The 23,867-nt window shown below is 38.5% G+C and overlaps 1 protein-coding gene across 1 annotated transcript in view; it reads right to left on the bottom strand.

Moving 5' to 3' along the window:
* abcb7 (ATP binding cassette subfamily B member 7) overlaps positions 1–23,867 on the bottom strand; it is a 73,420-nt gene that overhangs the window by 35,328 nt on the left and 14,225 nt on the right. The window contains exon 5 of the mRNA XM_088649014.1: positions 9,992–10,124. Within this exon, the coding sequence (XP_088505140.1) occupies positions 9,992–10,124 (133 nt within the window). The remainder of the gene's footprint in view (positions 1–9,991; positions 10,125–23,867) is intronic.

The following is a 23,867-nucleotide window of genomic DNA, read 5'->3' as shown; positions in this document are numbered from 1 at the left end:
AAATAGTAGTATTGTAGTATTAGTCTGTTGAATGAAAATGAAATCTTTGTGTCACTATTATACTGATATCCCACAATATCATTGGTTGCCTGGCAACATATCAGAAATTGACAAGCTCAAGGCCAACATAAGTATGGGCAATAACAGGACTGTTTTAAAAATAATACTTATAATTAACTGCATTTAAATAGTGCTGTTGATCCCACAGGATTCCAAAGTGTTGTTCATACAGGAAGGTACCCACTTCATTTACCACTGAGGTGCAGCACCTAGGTTGCAAGCAGTAGCCCCACTGTACTGCAGATCAAGTGGAGACGTGTTTACTGCTTCACTAATTAAGTGAAGAGGCAACTTAAGATAGGCCAGATGGTAGAAACCTAGATTGTAATTTAGGCCAGACACCATGGTTAACACCTTTAGTTCTTTGAGCAATGCCAATGTCATGATGTTTAATGACCTGGGTTCCCTTGAACGTCTTCCATCCTAGTATTGATGAGGCCCAGCATCTGTGGTTTAATAATAAGGACATTGATAATACTGCTGTTATAAATGATTTGAACAATTTGCAGAGCAAGGTGAAACTATCCACCTTTGTATATGAATGTGTTTCTAATGGCATATTAAATATGTGGTATTAAATGTGTGAGCCAAATGCTTTGGTTTCTGGGAAGGAAATATCATAAGAGCATAGAAATCAAAGCTCTAGGTAATGAAAGCCATATCTTTCTAAAGATCACAGTGCAAATTCATATTTCATTTACTGCTATATGTAAGAAAGAATTGTCTTTGTAAAGCTGGTACTGCTCACAATAGAAGAGATAGAGGGATAAAGAATCTCCAGATCTAATGCAAAGCTTCTCAGCATAAATTTTCTAGGTGACAGGTGACAATCCAATTGAGAATAACCTTGCTGTTAAGTACAAAAGTCAACATTTCTTCAAGAAGAGTGAAATGCAAATCAGACGAGAATAGTCTCAATATACATTTAACTTTTTTCACCCATAAAAGTGTTTGAGTAGACGCTTTTACTTTAAAAAAGATTCACTTTAAACAATGTGTCTACATCATTTGTACAAAATAGGTATTCATTGGGAGGAGAATACAGCAGTATAGCTGCTGTGAAACTCCTGTTTCATCTTTTTCTTATCCCTCCACAGTAAATGTTTCCAAGCAGCTACACATGAAGATGTTCAGCCACCTCAAGATTTCTCCCCTGTAAAAGCCTTGGAACTACAATGACTAAAGCAAGTAAAGGCAAGAGCAATACAGAAACCTGCAACAAAATGGAGTTGTAGAAGTTGAGTTGAGCTCCGTGGTTTCTTGCTCAAAGTAGAAGGATGTACTAAAAAAAAAACGTACAGATGGGGAAGTATAGATTTTTTACAAACCTTAAAGGACAGAATATCGTACCTCTCTAAAGTGCTTGTTAATATTTCGATTGCTTGTCTGTAGCTCAATACCAGACCCTTCCATCAAAAGAATCATTAAGCATTAAAGGTGCTCTCCAGGCAAACATCTTTTCAAGATGAGAGCATTGATTCAAAATACTGAAACCATGTTCCCCTTACACTGTTGTTACTGGTATAGCTATGTGTGTGTGAATTGCACATACAGGTAGGAACTGCTATCTTTTAAACTACCATAGACAAGCCATACTAGCCTGAACTTCACTCATACAATGGGGACATTTTAACCATTACATATTTTCTTTTAAATGCAGTTCTCCCAATGTTCTCCCACTTCTCCAGTACAGTGGACTGAAGTGGTCACTGTTTAAAACTGCAGTCTTTTTAACAGAACAAGCCTGACGGAGAATTAAAATGTAACGGACAACACAAATTCAGCAGCATTCATAGTCTTTGCTTTGATTTTGGAAAAAATAATTTACTTTACGGCCAAAACAAGCCATGACGCACAATGCTACATCACAGTTGCAACAGTGGTGATTACTTTGTACTGTAACCATCTAAACAGATATCTGATTTAATGACTGTACAGTGCACTTCATTAAATTTGATCGCCTGGCATGTGACTGACTTTACTAGAAACCTGTCTATGTTTGCATAGAAAGCATATACAAATGTGTAAAAACCCACTTTTAACAAATTAGTAGAATCATAACATTACATTTATTTTTCTTTGAGCTCATAAATATATCAGTTCTGTGGTAGCTAATAACTCACTAATTTGCATTTTTTAGTGGTTTAATCATTGTGATTAGCAGCTGAAAAAAGCTAAACTCTTGATCATCCTGGAAAATGTATGATCATTTACGAGTTTCTTTTGGCCAATTTAAGGGAAAACATAACACCCAATACTGTTTCCTGGTGTCTTCGGGATTACAGACCAATTTGATCACTGTAGTAATAGATAATGCATATTTTCTCTTGCAATTTAAATTACAAAGTAGCTCCATTAATGTCATCCATTCATTTTCCAACTGCTACTTATAATGTGGGGCTGTGGGAGAGCCTATCAGTATGTTTTTGGACTGCGGGAGGAAACCAGAGCATCTAGAGAACAAACACAGGGAGAACATACAAACTCCATGCAGTTAGCACCCCACATCCGGAATTGAACCCAGGGCCTCAGTGCTGTGAGGCAGCAATGCTATCCGCTGTGCAACAATTTCAGTCCAAGCAGAAAAAAACAAACACTCAGAAAACCGGAAAATCAGAAAACATGGATACAAGACTATTGGAAAGGAAATCCTTGGGTTTAGTAAGTGGTTTTAATAATGTGCTGTAATGTGCTATTCAGATAGGAAATAAAAATATGAGATTGACCTTTTTAATGGGAACAAGCCTGGAACAGGAAGGCTGTGTAAAGTACAACAGGAAATGAAACAAGCGGTGTCACACTATGTTCTATACAGACTACTGTATCCCATATCCAATGGCTAGGAATACCCTACACCAATCCTAGTGCTCTAGGTTCTCAATCCTATTGCTGTAGTACCTAATTTACTTCAATGTTTAATTTGAGGCCTGTTTTTAAAACTGCTTTCAGCTCTTAAACCTTTTAAGGAGATGCGTACTTGGCTCGAATCTTGTCCTAATTAGTCAGTTTCAGTGCTTCCTTCACTCAGCTGAAATATAACCAAACGGACCTGAGTAGAAGGAAAAACACTGACTCACTGTGGGAGTGCCTGATCGTTTCATTCCCACCTGTGTCTGTTCATCATCAACTGATCACCTATTAAGAGCTGTTTAGTCAGAAATAAAGGAGAAAATCTTAATTGGCAAGTTGAGGAGAGACTGCATAAAGTTCTTTGTGCTGTAGGTACTGAAAATAATGTACTTTAAATAAGGTACTTGTGAATACCCCACATTTTTTAATATGACTGCAGAAAAAAGTTTTAACAAGCAACCAGATGAGTAACAGGCACCAATTAGCACTGGGGATTAAGGTCCTAGTAGGAACAAAACCCAGCAGGACCAGGGCTCCCCCGAATGACAGCAATTAATACCTTATTCCTCCTTCACCCTAAACATTACCTGGCCAGAAGTTTGGGAATTTGTTTTATTTTATACTTAAACCAGTAACTCCAATGTAGTTACAAACAATAAATTGGGAATCTGCAGTTTCAATTCAGAAGTAGAGAGTAAAGGAAAAAAAGACAAAAGTTAAAAAGAAAATATTCAATACTGAAAACACAGTTTAATGAAAACACAAGGGATTATGAGTTTGCATACGTACATATGCAAGCCCTGCTGGCTGCAGAGTAAATTCAGCCTTATTATAACAAATGTACAGTGATGGCAAGCCTTCAACTGCCAATTTAAGGATGAGTGCAGCCATCCAAATACCCGAGAAGAACACAGAGGTATCATAGAAACGTTGCTGCCCTTTCTACGTGTATTGTCTTCACTGGAAATGCAGAATTGTTAACCTCTCAGCTTTAGGTTTTTGGGAATTCACATCTCTAAAGATCTAACCTGGACTGTGAACACTGACTCTATCATGAAGAAGGCTCAGCAGCGCCTTTATTTCTTGAGGTGCCTCAAGCGATGGGGGATGCCAATACATGTGTTGGTGAACTTCTACCGCTGCACCATCGAGAGCATCCCCACCAACGGGATCACCGTGTGGTATGGCAACACCTCTTCGCGAGAAAGAAAGGCACTGCAGAGAATGGTCAATATGGCCCAGAAGATCATCGGCTGCGGTCTCACCGAGATTAAACAGCTCTATGAGGACCGCTGCCATGGTAGAATTCTGGCCATCACAGAGGACAGTCACCACCCCGGGCATGAGCTCTTCACCCCACTGCCCTCAGGCAAGAGATATAAGAGCATATGGACACTTACCACTAGATTCTTCAATAGCTTCTATCCACAAGCAGTGAGACTGGCGAACACATTTAGCCATCCCCCTCGGACCACACCTACACCATCCCCATCTACCTCTTTATGATTTCTTATCTATTGCACATCTCCAGTCATTGTTTACACGTCTGTATTGTTTACATTCAAACTGTCTACATGTTTACTTGCACATTGTCTATTGTTTGTTTGTACATTGTCTTGATGCACTGTTTGCAATTTGTCTTGTTTTTTACACTTGTTTTACAATCGAGAGACTTTCTGTAAGTAAGAATTCCATTGTACCAGTACCGGTTACATATGGCAATAAAGTTCAAGTTCAGGTTCAAGTTCAAATGAAGAAAGTTCTGACACTTTCATGCACGGATCATGGATCTTTGCTCCTCACTTCACTCTCCCAAGCCAGACAAGCCTGAGAGACACTGATCAGCCTACAAAACAGCATTTTTTTAACTTCATGGTTAAATATAAAAAATATATATTTTATTACAGCTATGAATGGATAGTCTGACCTCCAAAAGCATGAGAGGAAGATGACCTTGTTTCTCTTCTCTATAGAGGTTAATAAGTTCCAAATCAATCCATGAAGGAGACTTCAGAGACCACCACAAAGGAGCCTGTGAAGATGACTGCAGTGATGTGGCTTTATGTAATTACCATTACTAAGAGAAACTTTTTCTTTTGTTTTCCAAAATAAGGTTGACAACTGCAAGCAAAACGCTTGCCTTGGGAGAGCTACTGCAAAGCCAAGGTGAACAGCTTTAGGAAAAGGAAAAGAAGCATTTTAATAAACGTTAATGAATGAGTTCTGCTTGAGGCATATTACAAGGGAAAAATGACAGCGAAAATGGGCATGAATTTTGCTCCAAGGTGAATTACATCACAATTAGTATTAATACTACTAATGATGACAATACATACTGTAGGATGGAATCTCAAAAGTAAGTATGGTTCACTAAAATATATACATTTAAAACATAAAACCTGTCAGAATTAAAGTATTACTAGTATTTATACTGACACACAACCACAGCATATTGCTACATTTATTCAGTGCCTCACTTCTAAGGTTTTAAGCACTATTGCTTACCATTTCAGACTTGGGAACTAAAAACAGAAGTGGTAAAAGACACCCAAGGAAAAGCAGGTTGCTGCTGTAAGTAGCTCTAATTCCTGGACCAGATTTTTCAAAAGCAGTGTTTCAGGACATTGACCTGAAAGTATGTGCTTTAGAAAGTGCCATCTCTTCAGATTAAGTATTACCCACTATGTCCTAATTCCTTTTACACTCTGGCCTCCCAAAAGCTCTCCATCAATCATATTGGTGAAGCACTTTCTCCTTTCTCCACTTGATGTGCTGTGTGATGGAACTGCTGGTTTGCCCCCAAAGTCCAATGATGTACTGTCAGATTAACTGGCTTCTGGGAGTGTGTGCGTGTCTGTGTGTACCTTGCAATGGACTGGCGTCACATCCAAGGTGTATCCTGTCTTGTACCTTCTGCTTTCCAAGATAGGCTCAAACTCTGCCATGACCTTAACTGGATGAAGTGGTTAGATAATGGATGGATGGATGGATGGATGAAGTTATTGGAGCAGAATGAGGTATGCTACACTGCAGAGGTAGATGAATACATGCTTCCTATATGTGAAACAGTTTGGGATCCATTAGGATGAAAAGAACTATGGAAATGCAAGCAATCATTAGAAATTACTACATTTTAGTAGTTGCAATTTATTTGTAATTAAAATATACATAAATGGGAAGTAAGCTGCCACATTTACATCCTTCAGTCACTCTGATATAACCTTGCAGTGCTACTGTATAGATTTTGAAAAGTAATACTGGGAGATAATTGTATTCAAACTCCCTTATATCATAGTAAAATTGTTTCACAAAAAAAACTTTAAATCAACTGTTTATACAACCTGAGATCTACAGTTTTTAGAAAAAGGATATGTACCATTTCCTTATGTTCTCTGCAAGAGCCAGACACAGTACCAATTAATTCTGCACTTTCACACACAGGACTTAAATAGTCTCATTAAAATGTGAGGCTGGAGGGAAAATGAAGGGCAAACCTCATTCCTTGGGAGAATAACTAAAATGAATTTATGATGCATTTTTTTCTGCGTAACAGCAGGAACATGTATCTAAACAAGGGCAGGATAAGGTTTTATCTTTATGTATAAATTGTACCCACAGCTCACTTGCACCTTTTTGAAAGTCTGCTTGTTATCAGCAAAAAGAAGACCACAGGCGTGAATACAAACTGGACCAGATGCTGTTCCTCTGAGACTTAAACAGCACTGGCAATATAATTTACCCTACTCCTAAGTACCCTAAGTAAGAGCTAATAAACAAAATATAGGCTAGCACGAGTCCCAAATTGTTTAACACACTAGACAGACTTCATTTAGAAAACTGCACAATTTTATTCACCACGTTATAAAAAGACATTGCTGGAATCCATCAAGATGAGAGCAAGCCCTACTTTCCGGGGCTTGAATACTACACTGGTTGGCTGAAGGGACTGAATCATTTTAATCTTAAACAGAGAGCACTACGAGGGGACCTGATACATGTGCTCAGAAACCTCAAATGCACTGACAGCCAAATAGCAGCTGATTTCTTCATAACGAACACTGAGGTACAAGTTTGCCTAAAGGTTTGTGGGAGTACTCCACAAGGTACCCAGCTATGCGGTTGAAGCCAAAACGCTGCTTTCTTTCAAGAAACAGCTGGATGAGCTCCTCAGATCAATTAACAACTACTAAAAGGACTAGATGGGCTGAATGGCCCCCTCTCATTTGTAACCATTCTTATGCATGTAAAAACACAGCATTATACTTCTTCACAATTTGTTCTCCATTAAAGCCTTTTTAAAAACCTTCATTTTTTTCTTCGTTCTCTTTACGTCTTATAGAAAATATATATTTTATAATATACATTATATATAGCTCACTCCACTGGTGTACACTTTGGTACCTTGCTAAAGAACAATTAAAAAGGCAACAAGACAAGTGGACTGATATTGCACAAGCTGCCTAAGAAAAAAATGCCATGACCTAGGAGGAAAAAAAAATAATTGTACACTATTCTTGTGGAGGACATCAAAGTACCACAGAAATATGATACACAAGTGAAGGAGGGAGACTTCAAGTGGAAAAGGTTTAGTATGGCTAGAAAAATCAGTCATATTCAAACTGCAGCTTATTAAAATGTTTATTTTTTCAGATCTAGCTCCTTGCAGTCAAATTGTCCTAAAGTCCCGTTAATAATTAATAGCATCGATGAATAAAGTCAATGCCAAACACTGCACGAACAGCAGGCACTCCCATACTGTGAAGCCCTGGTGCAGACTCGCAGAAGGATTTACACTTAGTGTGACTGAAAAATGCCCAGTGCCACTCCCCTAATCCTGCTTAGCTTCATCACAAAGAATTTCAATCAGGCATGTGAACAATTAGCTAGCTCCATATGTCTGTTTTAATAATCCATTGTCCAAATTCCCAATTCACTGCAGGGGTCTCCCCCGAAATTTTCAATTAAAGTGATGCTGTCGCTGGGGAAGGGTTAGGAGTTGCCATTTCTCCATAATATATTGCATAATATATATTGGATTTGAAATGTAATCCACAGTTTTCAGTCCACTTTGCTCAACAGTATAGCCCTTGTACCACCCCAGGGGACAATGTGCATGGCTCGGCAGCGAAGATGCTTGCTTAGAACACAGGCTGAGCCCTGTGGTATGTGTTGCATTTCATGCTATGTTAGCCAACTGTAACCAGGATTACCAAGTAACTATATACAACTAAGTGTTGCAGGAGTTAGGAAGGGATTGGACATTTGGCTTTACAGGGACTCCTAGGACACATCAGGCAACTGCATTGTAACTGTGACATGAGTTAGAGATAGTGCTGGGTGATAATTCGATAACGATAATTATCGCGATATAATTTTCCGCGATATAATTTTAACAAAAGTTCGATAAATGTTCGATATATATGTTTATGCTTTGCGCAAAATACTGCATGAGTGCGCGTGCGTGTTGCGGACCGGGCAGCTAACATGGTGCTGTTTACCCACACGGTGGTGGCTGACAGGATTGTAGTTAGTGGAGAAATGAGCGACACTGAAGAAAATGTAGTGCTGCCAATGAGCAGCTTGAAGGACAATGACATCGTCGACAGAAAAGGTCATTCAACTTTGGTAATTTGGAGATATTTTGGCTTTTTACGATCAGACATAAAACAGAGCCCTTTAAACACTGCAGTCTGTCTGAGCCATCTTCTATGTGTGTTTTATCACACTGCAGTATTTAATTTTTCTATTAAGATATTTATTTTGTAAATTTTACTCATGCATATTTTGACATAAAAAAGACTTGAATACTCTCTACCTCAGATTTGTTTAATGTTTCTGCTGTTTGGCAAGTGTTTGTTGTGTTCTTAAAATAAAGAGTTGTTTAATTTACCAATTAACTGTCTGGTTTCTTCAAATTTCACTCAAGAGAAAAAATCTGCCTTTAAACTTGATAGGAATAATGATTTGACATTTATTGTGATAATTATCTATATCGACCGATATGAAGTTTTTAATCATTATAATATTTTTGGCCATATCGCCCAGCCCTAGTTAGAGACAGCCCCCCTCCCAAACCTCCGTGAACATTCCTATACAGCACTATGGAGCCGTTTAACTATGTTAAAAATAACAAGTATGGATGTTAGTGAAGCCTATCCATAGGTTCTTACTTTCCTTGTGCATTATAGGTGTAAAGTTAGTTAGAAATGACTGGTTATTCCAGAATAAGTGGGTGTAACATAAAAAATATCACTGGCCATATTTTCACACAGCCCCTATGGCAGATTGCTGCATAAAGCTTCAGACTGATTCAGTGCTTAGAGAGGGTATTATTACACATTACCAATACAATTAGTTCCATTGTTTGAGCTCTGATGGTAATTTTACCTACATTTCATCAATTTGCTTTCAAAGCAATTTATTATCTTCTCAGAAGGTGTGGAGGAAGAGACAAAGTACTGAATGACCTAATAAATTATTGTTCAGATCACTAAACTCGAAGTGTAGATACAGTCTGTGCTACTTTTTCCAGGAGCCTAGGTGACATGACATGTGCAGGAGTTAAATAAGAAAGCATGAAAAGGGTTTAGTTTTATTACAGTTTATAAAACCTCCCACTACATACACATCAGATTCTCAGGAAGTAGTTTCAGAAAGCAGCTTACAGAAAATCACTTGACTGCCTTCAGTCAATGCAGTCTTTTATTTGCTCAAGGAAATATAAATGCACTTGTGCCAGCCAGGCTTCACAGGACTATGTACAAGATATTGTGGGTTGTATGATATTGAAAAAACAAAGACGAGATAACCAAAGAGACGTATAAAGATGCAAAACACAGTGATTCATACAGGCTTCTTAACTCTTAAAAGAATGCAACTTTTGGCAGGTAAACATTTTGCCACTGCCGTGCCCTAGTCAAATCTCCACGACAGCCACAAACTCGATTTGCAACAAGGAACAAAAAGACGTTAAAGAGCGGCATTAAAATTAATCTCTGCAAAAAGGTCAGATGCTACATAATACACGGTAGCCTTCCAAAAAAAGTCAACACCTGCCAAGAGATAAGAGAATCGTACTCACAGCCAATCAGGACAGTTGTTGCCATGGTTGCAACGGTACTTGGCGCGTCACTCAGGTTCAGCATGTTTCCCGACATCTGGTTGAGGTTGTCTACTGCATATTTAAACATGAAGGGAACCACGATGTTCGTCATCTGAAAAAAATGAAGCATTTCCATTTCACCATTATCATGCAAGGCCTGGAAATCTGTGAAATGACCCCCTCCCCTAACAGGTGGTCAATAACCACAAACACCTGAACCCCAAGTCTTGCCCCTGACAACTAAAGGAAGCAAAGGAGAAATTGAAAAGCCTATGTGGGATTTTTCTGCTTTCAGAAGTCCTTGTATTATCTAACCAACAGGCATTGTGATGCACAGCTTGCTCTGGAAATAAAACCTACATCACAAAGCAGTTTTGATCCATTTTCAGCTGCAGGCTTCAGTATAAATGATACCAATGAAGCAGAAAAGAATATCAAGTTTTTTTTCACACCACTTGTCTAAAATTTACTCAAAACAAGGGGATAAGCAAGATCTCTTCGGCACCTTGTATTGCTGTATCTACAAGAGCCTGCAGTCTTTTACATATTAAATAGCTACTATGCAATGGAAGTCTTTACTTCTGTTCCTGCATGCATAATTTTAGGTGAATGTTAGCTTAGAACACCTTGCTGCGAAAGACCTCACATTTGTATGATCAGCACTGCTCCTACAGTGTCCCTAAGGTGAATAACATTGAGTTAACACTAAGAACGCAACTGACTTCGTTTAAGAAATAATAATAAACTTCTGTATCTGAGTATTCCTGAATTTTACAAAGATTGTGTGAAGCACAAATACCCCACTGGGCACCGGTTATTTTAGTAAACCTTTTACAATATAATACAGCACTTTAGCAATTTGAGAGTATAGGGTTTTTCTAAGTGACAACAATAATTTACCACTGGAGAATAGAATAGTAATACTCATTTATGGAACAATGCAGACTATGTATAAACTAAGGGCAGTTGGAGGGATGTTAACTGTCAGTTTGGATTTTGTCCCTTATTTCACCAAGCATACTGCAGACCTTCAGCATTTCTATTTCATTTTCTCGCCTCTTCCTTTGAGGCAAGAAGAGCCGACAAACAGCACTCGGGCTATACACTAAGTGAACACAATACTAATTCTTCAATTACTGGAGTAGTTGTCTGGAACACAAAATAAGACATTAAATAATCTAACTTGCAAAAGCTGCCTGAATCTCTTATCTTTACAACAAAACAAGGTGTTCCATGCCAGACTTGTCCACTGTTCCTAAATAGGAAATTCACTTGTGATAAGCGCTTTCACAAGAGAGCAAGCTTGTTTGTTGGCACGCCACCTCATAAATTCAAAGCCAAAGAACACACCGTGAGAGTCCTTTAATCTCGTTGGCTGAAGTGAACACTGCATGATGAACAGAAACTGCAGTCTTCAATACCAGAATCAACTATTTAAAATGTGGCCAAGCAGTAAAAATAACTATTATGGCAGCATTGCCCCAAAGCGCGTTTCCCATGATTGGCAGGCAAATTTTTCAATGCTTGTTTCTGGCTGTGAGGTTGTAATGTAATGGCTCACCTTAGGGAAACAAAAAGTGGAACACCTGATTTTTAAAAAATGTTTCCTGGCACCTGTGCAATATAATAGCTTGCAACAATGGTGGTCATATGAGAACTGTTCATACACATATACCCGAGGCCTTTTCTAGTCTTTGCAGAATTTGTTCATATTCATCCTTCTGGGTTAAAGGCAATTAGTATTTTTGCACCAGCTGCCATCAGCATAATTCACACCCAAGGTATTACAATCCTATATGTATTTAATTTGTCCCAATTGTTAGTACCAATGTATCCGGCATTGCTACTTTTTACTAACACTACTGCATTTACAATGCACAGAAAATTGAAAACACTTGGTGCTAGGATTTTTTTTTCTGTTCAGTTTGATTTTTAAAATTCCTTTAGCCAGAGGCGACTGTATAAATTAAGAAGTAAATGCTGGATTTTATTGGTTCTTCTGTGCTAATAGTCTGTACATAGATCACATACCACTTGTGCTCAGTCTGCTTGCCTGACCTGTAGTATTGTAGGTTGACTTGACAGCAAAGTTAAAGAATAAAAGATCACTGTAATCTTGACAGTGTTCATCAGGGCTGGGTACAAAGAGTCTGCTGCTAGTACATTTTGACAGTGACATTATAATTTTTTATAGAATCAGCATTTAGACCAGCAGTGCGTGCATTAAAAAAAAAGATAAAGGATTTTGTAGTACCACAGAAAACCAATGACGTGAACAGTGCTACAGCAAATACAGTACATCACACTTCAAAGATGACCATTTCAAGTGAGGGTGCCATCCCCAAAACAAAAAAGCAGCATCAGCTCCTGACAAGATAACGTTCCCATTATACCTGTTATTACTACATGGTGAAGTCTACTTTCCATGTGGTTTCATAAAATCTTTTGGTTAAATGGTTCGAGATTGAAGGTGGTTTATTACAAAGAAATGTGCTAATGCTTTTGGTATTAACCACATTACTAAAAACAAAGGAACTCCATTGTTTATTGTGTTTGATATGAGACTTGCTTTTCATGCCTTTTAGAATGTTTATTTTGTATATTTATTTTATATATTCTGAATCTGTATGTTGTACTTTCATATAAGATTTCTAAACTGTTTCATTTAAAAATATGGAGCATACAAATACAGACCCCTTCAGGGCCTCTTGTGTTGATACCACAATGTGAAACAGCCACACTTTCCTTTTCTAACACTTTATCCAATTAGGGTTACCAAAGAGGCAAAGCCTATCCTGGAAAGCAGCATGCATATGGTAGGAAACACCCTGAACTGGATGCCAGTCCATTGCAGGGCACATACCCAGACTGACATACATACTCGCTTGCACCAGAGTCAATTTCCCCAAAAGGGATTTAATCGATCATTATGTCTTTGGACCATGGGAGGGAAGTTGAGCAGCCAAAGGAAACCTATATGTACATGGCTAGAAACTCCATGGAATTGGGTCTGGAATTAAACCCAAGGCCCCAGTGTTGTGAGACAGCAATGCTAACCACTGTACTGCCAATGAGGAAAACAGAAAAATAAAACAATATCTTACGATCAACACTTAAATTACCATAACCCACACCCCCAATGAATATTTTTTACTGTCTCTGAAAGGCAAAAGGTGTTTTATCACCTCAAAGGGCTTCAACCTACAAACTATGAAACAACCTTGCAGGAACTTCAGTTTTAAATTCATTTGATTTTTATGGCACAGTATTTCAAATAATTACTTGAAAGTAAGCATAAATCACATTCTGAAAAGGGATTTTCCTGTAAGAATCTTTGAATTTATAAAACATTATAAATTGATGATACATAATTGAAGAAAATCTGTGAATATGAGAAGAGAAAAAAAACTATCCTAAAGTTGTCTTTATTTAAAACTGCAACTGCATCAAACTGTTAAGTCATTCTTATGTTTGTAATTCACACCCTATGTTAATAATGTTGGCTAGACACTTGCAAATAATTTAAGATGAAAATGTGTCCCTCCTAATGAAAATATTCGCTACAGTGTCATAGAAATGAATTCAGACCCTGAAATCCACATTTTGTTTCTTTAATGCTTGTAGTCCTGATACTTTGAAATACACACAAATAAAAAATTAAACAGATAACATGAAAGACAAATGTAAGTTATAAATGTGTAAGTATTCAAAACTTTTGCTGTGGCAATCCTAATCTAGGAGTAAATAATTACCTTAATGGACCACACAATTAGCTGAGTGACCTCATAGTGGTTCATATGATTTCAGAATAAAAATACTTGCTTCTGTGAGGTTCTTTGGTCAGGCAGTGAATTTCAAGTACAGATTCAACCGGTCTAAGAAGTACTTACTGTAGGTCCCTGAAAAGCATAGATTGGAAGAAGGTCCTAAAATATTTCTCTAGTCCATGAATATCCCTGTGAGCACAGTCTATTGAATCATCAAGAAATGGAAGGTGCCTTGTACCACCCAAAAAATGTTTAAATCAGACTCTCTACAAACTGAGCAGCCCAGAAACAGGCGAGGGTTGTTACTGAGCAGCCTTCTACAAAAATTAAAGAGCTACAGAGATCAAAGAATGAGACGGGAGAAAATGTCTGTGAGTCAATAATAAAAAAGGTTACAAAGGAGGAAATTTAGCCCCTCTAGCCCATTTCGTATTCAGTAATTAACTGATCCAAGGATTAGTGAATGAAACCAAAGTACTCGTTTCAGCCAATTAGTGGCATAATTTCCCAAAATGGGACACCCCAGGAAGGGTCTGAACACTCTTCAAGGCATTGCAGTTTTGAATGAACCAAGTGTCTGTAGTTACCTGGTGACACACAGAAACCTCATTAGTAATCCCATCAGGTTTTCATGCTTAGGGTAATTAATGCGTGTAATCCTGTCATCAGTTACTGAGAATAATAAATTGGCAGCATTTTTTTGATCCGCATTTGTCATCTTATCACTGCCAATACTGTTAGGATGTTTACAGCATTTCAGGATTTCTTTTACTCGGAAAAGAGGAAGGTTCCCAGATTGCATCCACTTGGTTTTCAGCAATTCATCTGAATACCTAGATGAAGAATTTTCAATGATAGTTATTGCAGTGCATGACCATAAATATCAGTAGCTCTTGACAAAAGTTCATGCCATTCCTCTACTGGGCAATTTGCCAACAGGCAATAAGTAAAGAATGACTATTACCAAGTCCACAACCATTTTTAAGTATGAAATTCTGAAGAAAACAAAATAGAAAAGCAACTGTTTATAGTCACCAAAATAATTGTACATATTCTATGCTTTTGCACAGCACCTTGGGATAGTTTTTCAAGAAAAAAAACTATACAAACCACTATATAATGAGCTCAAAAAACATTTGGAGCAGCCGAACTCAAAACTAAACTCAATGCTACTTTGTGTTAGCTTTAAACTTAATAATTCATCCACGTAGTTTTGGTTGCTTGTTAGTACAGATCCAAAGCTCTTAATCAAATACGATGGAGATACTTCTAGAACTTGTACAGTACAGTATGTTTAGAGTGAGCGTAGCTCTCCATGAAACACGCTATATAGACATTAAAGGAGTGTTTCTCAACCGTTTAAGATTGTTTGGACTGGCTTGGTAGCTGCATAAAATGTCCAGTGCTCTTCCAAACATTGTTTTATTTTTTGTTAGATTGTAGGAAGGAACAAGGCCAACTACTCATCTACTAATATCACTGAATAAGCAACAACCTGGATTTCCTTAAAGGTCTCACATTCCAATGCTGACCAGGCCTTGCCTTGCTTAGCTTCCAAGATCTGAAGAGTCCAGGCTGAGAGGTGGTAAAGTTGTTGTCACTAGACACTGACATTGACCACATTGTGTGCTTTAAATTTCACTGCATCTAGCTTCCCAGGTGTCCCCTATTAAACAACATACAATACATTAAGCAGTCTTTTACTTTAAGCAATGCAGGTTAACATGATTATAACAACAATAATATTAAAAACTACCCAGCAACGACCAACAGTATACACCTAGTCCTCTTTATTCTCAAGGGATACGGTCCTGAATTTTCTGTGGATAATGAAAAAAGCATATACTATGGAAAAACTCTCCTACACCACAGAAAACATGGGTATGCCTAATAAACCTTGCAAATCAACACAATTGTAAAATAACCTTGCAGAAAATACAGCACTGAATGAGATCAAACTGTGAAAACTATTAGTCAGATTCAGTATTCATGTGCTGTGAAGGACAACCCCAATGAGCAGATTTTTCCTCTTACAAGCTGGGCTCTCGTAAAGCATTGCCAAGATTCTTCTTTTCTCACAGCTTCTTTACTTTAGAAATGTCAATCCTGATAGAAGTTTAGTCAGAGAACTGAATAATTCAGCCCTGAATGTATCTGGAGCATAAACGGATACGAAAGTGATTTTTTCCCATACGTACTCCCCAGCATAGTAGAATTAGTGATCCCCTTGATTTATGCACGAAGGAGGAAGCAGCCACATTATAATTTACTAGCAATTCTTGAGGTACAGTGCAGTCCGTAAATATTTGGACATTGACACAAATTGTTGTTTTGGCTATATACGCCAGCACATTGGATTCAAAATGACTAGTTAGACGTAAAAGGGCAGAATTAATTTGAAGCCATTTACATCTATATGGTGATGGAAAGAGGAAACTGTGGAGAAAAAAAAAGGAACTGCTCATGATCCAAAGCACACCACTTCATCTGTGAAACATGGTGGAGGTAGTGTCATGGCTTGGGTATGTATGGATGCCACTGGAACAGGCTCACTTATCTTTATTGATGATGTGACTGTAGATGGCAGCAGCAGGGTGAATTCTGAAGTGTACAGAAGCATCTTATCTGCTCAGATCCAACCAAATGCCTCAAAACTCACTGGACGACGCTTGACCTTGCAGCAGGACAATGACCCCAAACATACTGCTAAAGCAACTATGGAGTTTTTCAGGGCCAAAAAGTGGAATGTTCTTAACTGGCCAAGTCAATCACCCAACCTGAATCCCACTTAGCATGCATTTCACTTACTGAAGGCAAAAAGCCCCCGAAACAAGCAGGAACTGAAAATGGCTGCATTACAGACTTGGCAGAGCACCACCATGGAAGATACCCAGTGTCTGGTGATGTCTATGGGTCACAGACTTCAGGTAGTCATCGACTGCAAAGGATTTGCAACCAAATACTAAACATGAAAATTTTATTTAACATTGTTAATGTGTCCAATTACTTTTGGTCCCCTGAAATGGGGGGACTACGTATAAAAAGGGCTGCGATTCCTATATGGTTCACCCACTAGATTAAGCCAACCCACCACCCTAAAATAAAGTCAACATTTTGCATTTTAACATCTAACTTGTCATTCTTTCATTTCAAATCCAATGTACTGGAGTACAGAGCCAAATCAACAAAAATCGTGTCACTGTCCAAATACTTATGGACTGCACTGTATCATTATGCCTTCAGAGACTGAAGGAAAAGGCATTCTGGTTGTTTATGGGTATGAACTCTAGGAGAACTTAACATATAGTAAAGTCACTCCCAAAACAAAACTGTCAGCAATGATGGGGACAGTGTGGTACTATTAAAGCACTAAATGCGTATGGTTTCTAAATGTTTTTCCCTTTTACTGAAAGTGGAGTGCTACTGCAGAGAGCTGAAAAGAAAGACGAAAAAGAAAAAGAAAAACATGACTTGTACAAGAAAGTGAACAGTTATACACTGACAAAAGAGAAAGAGCCTCACTCTTAGGAAAATTGCTTTGTAGAACAGTCCATGTTCAGAGAGTCAAATCATAGATCTCTCCTCACTGAAGAAGGAGGATCTAAAAGCCTAATAATAAATGCATCCACTTCAGAAAGAGACCTAAAAAGCTGCTTCTCACCTCAGTTCGACACCCAGAGAGATGCAAGGTAGATCAGAAAATTATTTTCAGATCCCTTCTGCTGAAGCTTGGCTCTTACTCTGCTGTGGTTGAAGGTTAGTCAGCGTAGAAAGAAAGTCTACCTCCCTCTGCATTGATATAGAGGGCTGTCAGAGCTTCCTACAAGAGCTCAACAACCTACGTGGAATAGCAGTTTTGAAGATCAGTGTGAGAACCTGTCGGAGCTGTCCGCAGAACTGCTTTAGACCCAGTAGGCCCTCATTACTTCCGTAGGAGGAGATGTAGGAAGTGAAGGGATCCAATGAGGCACCATCTTCTGGAGGAACCGAACTGTTCCTTTGTCTTTAGTGCCCTTGGATTGCCCCAACAGTCTCACGTTACACCAACACCCATTATCCTACAGTTCATTCATTTTGGCCTGGGGCGCGCTCAGATGTTGCACACTGGCATTGAATTCTCTTTTTTACCAGATGCACAGCAGCACTTAGTGTGTCCACCATAGAAAGTAGAAAGCTGTTCAACAGTTTGAACTTGTTTGTTATATCGAAGAGGCTACAAAGCTCTTTAATGAGACTCAAAACCTCAGCTAAAATTTGTATCATACTGCAAAGTGAATCGTTTTGTGCTCCTAATGCCCTCTAAAACAGGCACAAGTTCACTGTGCCTTGGTACCGATCTGAAGCTTGTCCCCTCGGGCATTGCGGAAGGAGATGAGCCCTCCTTCTTTGTTGATAGCATGATCAATAAAAAGAAAAATTAAAAAAGAGGAAACAAAATCCACCTCTGATCTGAATATAAATGAAAAAAATAGGGGTTATAATGCGGGAGCTCAGTGCTTTGGCCATTACACACCGACTGTCCCCAGAAGTCAAAAACAGTCTTAATTCAGAATTTACTTTACTAAATAGGCTTTTGTGTTGTCTAAACAAAGAGCAAATCAACTAACCTTAAGCTAGCCATCAGAGCCCACACAAGACATAGAATGACAGCATTTCTATCATAACAAAGCTCTTCTGCCCACTGATGCTTTCCTGGAACATAATACTGGAATGTCAAGGGCACAAAGAATATTTAAGACTTCAATTTACAGAACACCAATTAAATGATTATGAAGCAATTGAGGATATAAATGTCACAGACACGACATGGACAACCAAATTGTGGATACTGATTAAATGGTTTTGGGGTCATTTTGATTAACTGATCCCTAGATGATTGACCGCGATAGACATGAATGACTGGTGCAAGAACATTAAATCATTCCGTTAATAAAAGTTGGTCAGGCACAGCTGACAAGAAGATTAACCCTGTTAAATGCTAAGCCTATCAAAAAACATCATGACGATTAAAGACAGAAAAAGACAGTAGGGAACCAATATGCACCGCTTATCATAGGAATGTCTTTTTGCCATCAGTATGTTGGAAGGCTGGACTAAACCACAACAAGTGGACCTCCAGCAATGGAAATAGGTCATATTTATTGATAAATCAAGGTTTTGTGAAGATCTTCCCGATAGATGTCAGTGAATGTATTGCAGACCTGCAGAACACAAACTGTTGTGAAGAACAACAGCAGAGAGGTCCAAGAGTGATGGTTTAAGGAGGTGGGTTTGAGGGAAGTGTGCAGATGTTAGAGGAAGCTTATTAGAATTGCTCCTAATGGTGGTTAGACTACTAGCCTGTAACTTTCATAGTAGAAGCTTCGTTGACCAACCCAGTTGATGAGAAACTTGTTAATCAAAATAACAAGCTTATGTCTGTAAACAAGACTTTCCAAAAATAACTTTCTGTTTTTGTTTCAGTGACAAGTGATGTTATCATTGATGTTCAATATATTCGGAACCATTTGTTCGACCATCGAAATGGAAACCTAAGACAGATGCACACATTAAGAGAGCTCATGACTCATGATTTTACAAAATAAAATGTTTGACAAAACTCAAACATTCTTCATTGGGGCAAAACAGTTATGCAATGCTTAATGTTTTTGCTACCTGTATACATAGTTGGCACTACATAAAAAATATGTCAGTCTTGAACTTTATCAAGATTTCTTGGAATTTGATTTACTGCTTCTGCAGTGCTTGCTTATCCAGCTAATTTGGTATAGTCTTTACTTACTTATTTACCATAATAGGGTGTAGTTATTTGAATAAGAATTATCAAAAAATAATAAATTAGAAAGGGCTGTGGTTCTACTACAGATGTATAACATCTTGTATAACACTAAAGATGTCACCCCAGCATTCACCTTTATCTATTTTCTATTAACCAATTCTCATCCAAATACTCATATTGCTCTGAATGGTTATTGTTTGTAATGAAAATTAATGTTTGGTCATGAACTTAATCAGAAGTCTGCTGAAAATCTAAATACACTGTATAGTATGCCCCCTATGTATCCACTACTGTTGTTAGATTTCTTTGAACATCCAATAAGCTGGTTACCCATTGGGAACACTTGAGTGAAATATTCATTACCTAAGCCATTTTTCTTTCATATTGTCACATAAGCTTTCCATCACTGATAATTTTCCCAGATATATTTTACTTCTTTATTGACAGTAAAATAATGTATTTTAGCCAGCATTACAATATTTGTTTCAGTTAATCTCTTGGCCTTTTGATGACTTGTGCTTGCAATTCATTATGATCCTTTCCTTTAACTGGATCTTCTTGTTTTTAATCAGATGATTAAAAAACACTCTTCCACATATCATTTTAGATATAGATTTAGATGTCAATTCTGTACAGCTGCCTTTTCTCATGGAAAGGTTTCCAGTGTCCCAGAAAACTGAAGTCTTCTTCTGCATCTTCTGTCATATTCATATTTGCAGATCTCCACCTTTGCCCAGTCTGGTAGGATTCCACAGAAAAAAAAATGATTTAGTCTGTTTTTTCTGCATCTTGCCAAGTTTTTTGGGATGGAAAGTATTGTTTATTCCAACGTCATCTGTACCCAAATTTATCAAGTACAAATAAAGATGGAGTGCTGTTACATTATGCAGAACACCCTGAATCATAGAGAGAACAAGACTGGATTCTTTAAGTTATGTCCTATTCTTTTAAAAGAGGTTATGCTGCTTTGTAAATTTCAGTCTTGCAGCTGAACAGGACAGAAGTACAGTACTTCGATTAGAAGATAAAGCTGGTTATCTGTCCCTGCTCACTATTGGCATGTCAATCTTTATCTTAATCCCCCAGACATTGGTTTCTTACAAAAAATAAATTCCTCACCAGCCACAAATCCATATAACCCTGTAAAAATCATTTAAAAACTTTATAAACTACAGTATCTGAAAACTCATAAATGGACTAAGGGTTCAAAGATTCTGAATTCCTTAGTTCAAACTTTTATACGTTATGGCAGCATTTCAGCTTCTCTTAAGAATACTTTGCACATTTGCAGTTTCCAACAACTTTAGCATTTTAATTCTATTAAATCAGCATATTTTTAAAGCTCTACACTATTTGACTTAGTTTTCAACTGTTTTTTGCACAATAATGCAAATGAATTATCAAATAGTGAGCTACATTGGGTTACTGCCAGCAGCCAGCAGCCATATCACCCTGCAACTCACAACTGGCAACCCACTGAAGTTAAGCAGGTGTGAGCCTGGTCAGTACCTGGATGGGAGACCTCCTGGGGAAAAACTAAGGTTGCTGCTGGAAGAGGTGTTAGTGGGGCCAGCAGGGGGCGCTCACACTGTGGTCTATGTGGGTCCTAATATCCCAGTATAGTGACGGGGACACTATACTGTAAACAGGTGCTGTCCTTCGGACGAGACGTAAGACCGAGGTCCTGGGAAAAATCCCAGGGTGTTTCTTGAAAAGAGTAGGGGTGTTACCCTGCCGTCCTGGCCAAATTTCCTATTGACCCTTACCAATCATGGCCTTCTAATAATCCCTATCTATGAATTGGCTTCATTACTCTGCTCTCCTCCCCACTGATAGCTGATGTGTGGTGAGCGTTCTGGCATCATCCAGGTGGGGCTGCACATTGGTGGCGGTGGAGGGGAGTCCCCATTACCTGTAAAGTGCTTTGAGTGGAATGTCCAGAATTATTACTGAGTTACGTATTTTGACAAGTGATTTGTTGAAAATTATGTTTGCAGAAATGGATGTCAAATCTCATATTTACAATTTACAATGTTTTACAAATTCAATAATATGCCCAAGCTGCAATACCATTGCATTGGGTGAAGCAGAGATGCCTATGCAAACTGATTCTATAAAATGAATAAAACTTGAAGCAGTCAGACAAAGCTGGAAAAACTGTGTGGGCTTTAGCACTATCAGCAGATGGGCCTGATGGGTAGTTTTATTTGCAAAACAGCTCTTTCAGTAAAAAAACATGCTTCACGCAAGCCATCTTTAAAGAAAGAACTTGTTAGAAGTGTTTAATATAACATAAGCATCTAGTACACTTGGTTGCCAACTGTGTTTCTTGAAGGATTTTAGGATACTAGCTTTAATGATAATAATGGGTGACTTCTTCCAGACTAAATCTTAGGTGAAAATCTGGGTCCTGTACTAAGGGTCAACAATGCTACCAATGACTTTTACATTTCATGAAACTGTTAACATTCACAGTAATACGTACAGTAGCTGTGTGAAAGGATTAATCAGTATCAAGACTGTTCAGACATGCCACTGCTTCTCTTTTCTTTCAGAAGTGTTTTCTCTTGTTGTATTATCAAGTGGCAGAAACACACAGTAGCTTGATAAAATTGATTTTGATGTAATGTACCAGCAACTGACCCTCCATACATAAAAGCTATTTTCTCAAATAAACATTTTGTATTGTATTTCTTGTGTGTCTCTTTGCAAAACAAACTAGTCATCCATTTTGTTTTGCATTTGAGACACACAAGAACTTAGTTAAGAGGTATACATGACCAGTTCTTCCAGAAAACACAAGACTGCAATGGTAGAGTGAAACAAAATACGCTTGAAAGTGGAGAGGCCACAGTTAACCACCATTACTACTTTTTCCAAGTATCCTATTACTACCTACAACCAAAAATATTTGTCTGCAAAATATAAATATATCCCTTGATATACAACTATATAACAAATCCAAATGTTTAGGTGTAATCATTCAGCAATTTAATTGTTTTTAAATTCAGTTGTGCATAAGTGAATCCAAACTGCAATTACTTTGTAGCATAAATTGTGCTAAAACAAAAGATAATCTAAAAACTAAAACATGAGATCCTGGACTACTTGTAAACAGACATACTCAATTTCATGAGAAAATACTGGTATTCCAGCTCCTGTTTAGGAGAAAGTGGAATCCAATCATGCTGTTATTGAACAAAGCTCCCTGCTGATCTTAGCTCTGTGATCTTTCCTCTCTGCCTTACTGACCCTTGCTACATATAAGACCCCTAAAACAACAGAAAATATTAATTAACCCCCATGGAACAATTTCGAGATGACATGCATGACATATTACAGTCCTCCTCTTTATTGCAAAGTCCAAGACTCAGGCCTCAGGGGGTGTACAGGGGGTGGAGCGGTGGCTCTGTGGCTAAGGATCTGTGCCTGTGGCTGGAAGGTTGCCGGTTCAAATCCCGCGGCCGGCAGAGGAATCCTACTCTGTTGGGCCCCTGAGCACGGCCCTTAACCCCAAGTGCTCCAGGGGTGCTTCTACAACTGCTGACCCTGCACTCTGACCCCAAGCTTCTCTCCCTGTCTGTGTATCTCATGGAGCAAGTTGGGGTATGTGAAAAGACAAATCCCTAATGCAAGAATCTGTATATGGCTAATAAAGTGATCTTATCTTTTCTTATCAGATTTGGCTGTTCTCTAAATCTCAACTGGTTGGTTACTTATTACAGTTTGCAGCAGCCACTGATTGGAAGGAGCTACCTCAGAAGGTAAAAGTAATAATAATTAATAATTACTTACACTTATATAGTGCTTTTCTGGACACTCCACTCAAAGTGCTTTGCAGGTAATGGGGACTCCCCTCCACCACCATGTGCAGCATCAACCTGGATGATGCGACGGCAGCCATAGTGCGCCAGAACGCTCACCACACATCAGCTATCAGTGGGGAGGAGAGCAGAGTAATGAAGCCAATTCATAGATCGGGATTATTAGGAGGCCATGATTGTTAAGGGCCAATGGGAAATTTGGCCAGGTAGGGGTTACACCCCTACTCTTTTCAAGAAACGCCCTGGGATTTTTAATGACCACAGTGAGTCAGGACCTCATCCGAAGTAACTGTATACAGTATAGTGTCCCCGTCACTATACTGGGGCATTAGGACCCACATGGACCCCCTAACACCTCTTCCAGCAGCAACCTTAGTTTTTCCCCAGGTCTCCCATCCAGGTACTGACCAGGCTCACACCTGCTTAGCTTCCGTGGGTTGCCAGTTGTGAGTTGCAGGGTGATATGGCTGCTGGCTGTAGATTCC

This window comes from Lepisosteus platostomus, chromosome 10 (assembly GCF_059453375.1).
Source record: "Lepisosteus platostomus isolate fLepPlt1 chromosome 10, fLepPlt1.hap1, whole genome shotgun sequence".
Classification (NCBI taxonomy): Eukaryota; Metazoa; Chordata; class Actinopteri; order Semionotiformes; family Lepisosteidae; genus Lepisosteus; species Lepisosteus platostomus.
This window is presented reverse-complemented; position numbering and strand designations above follow the sequence as displayed.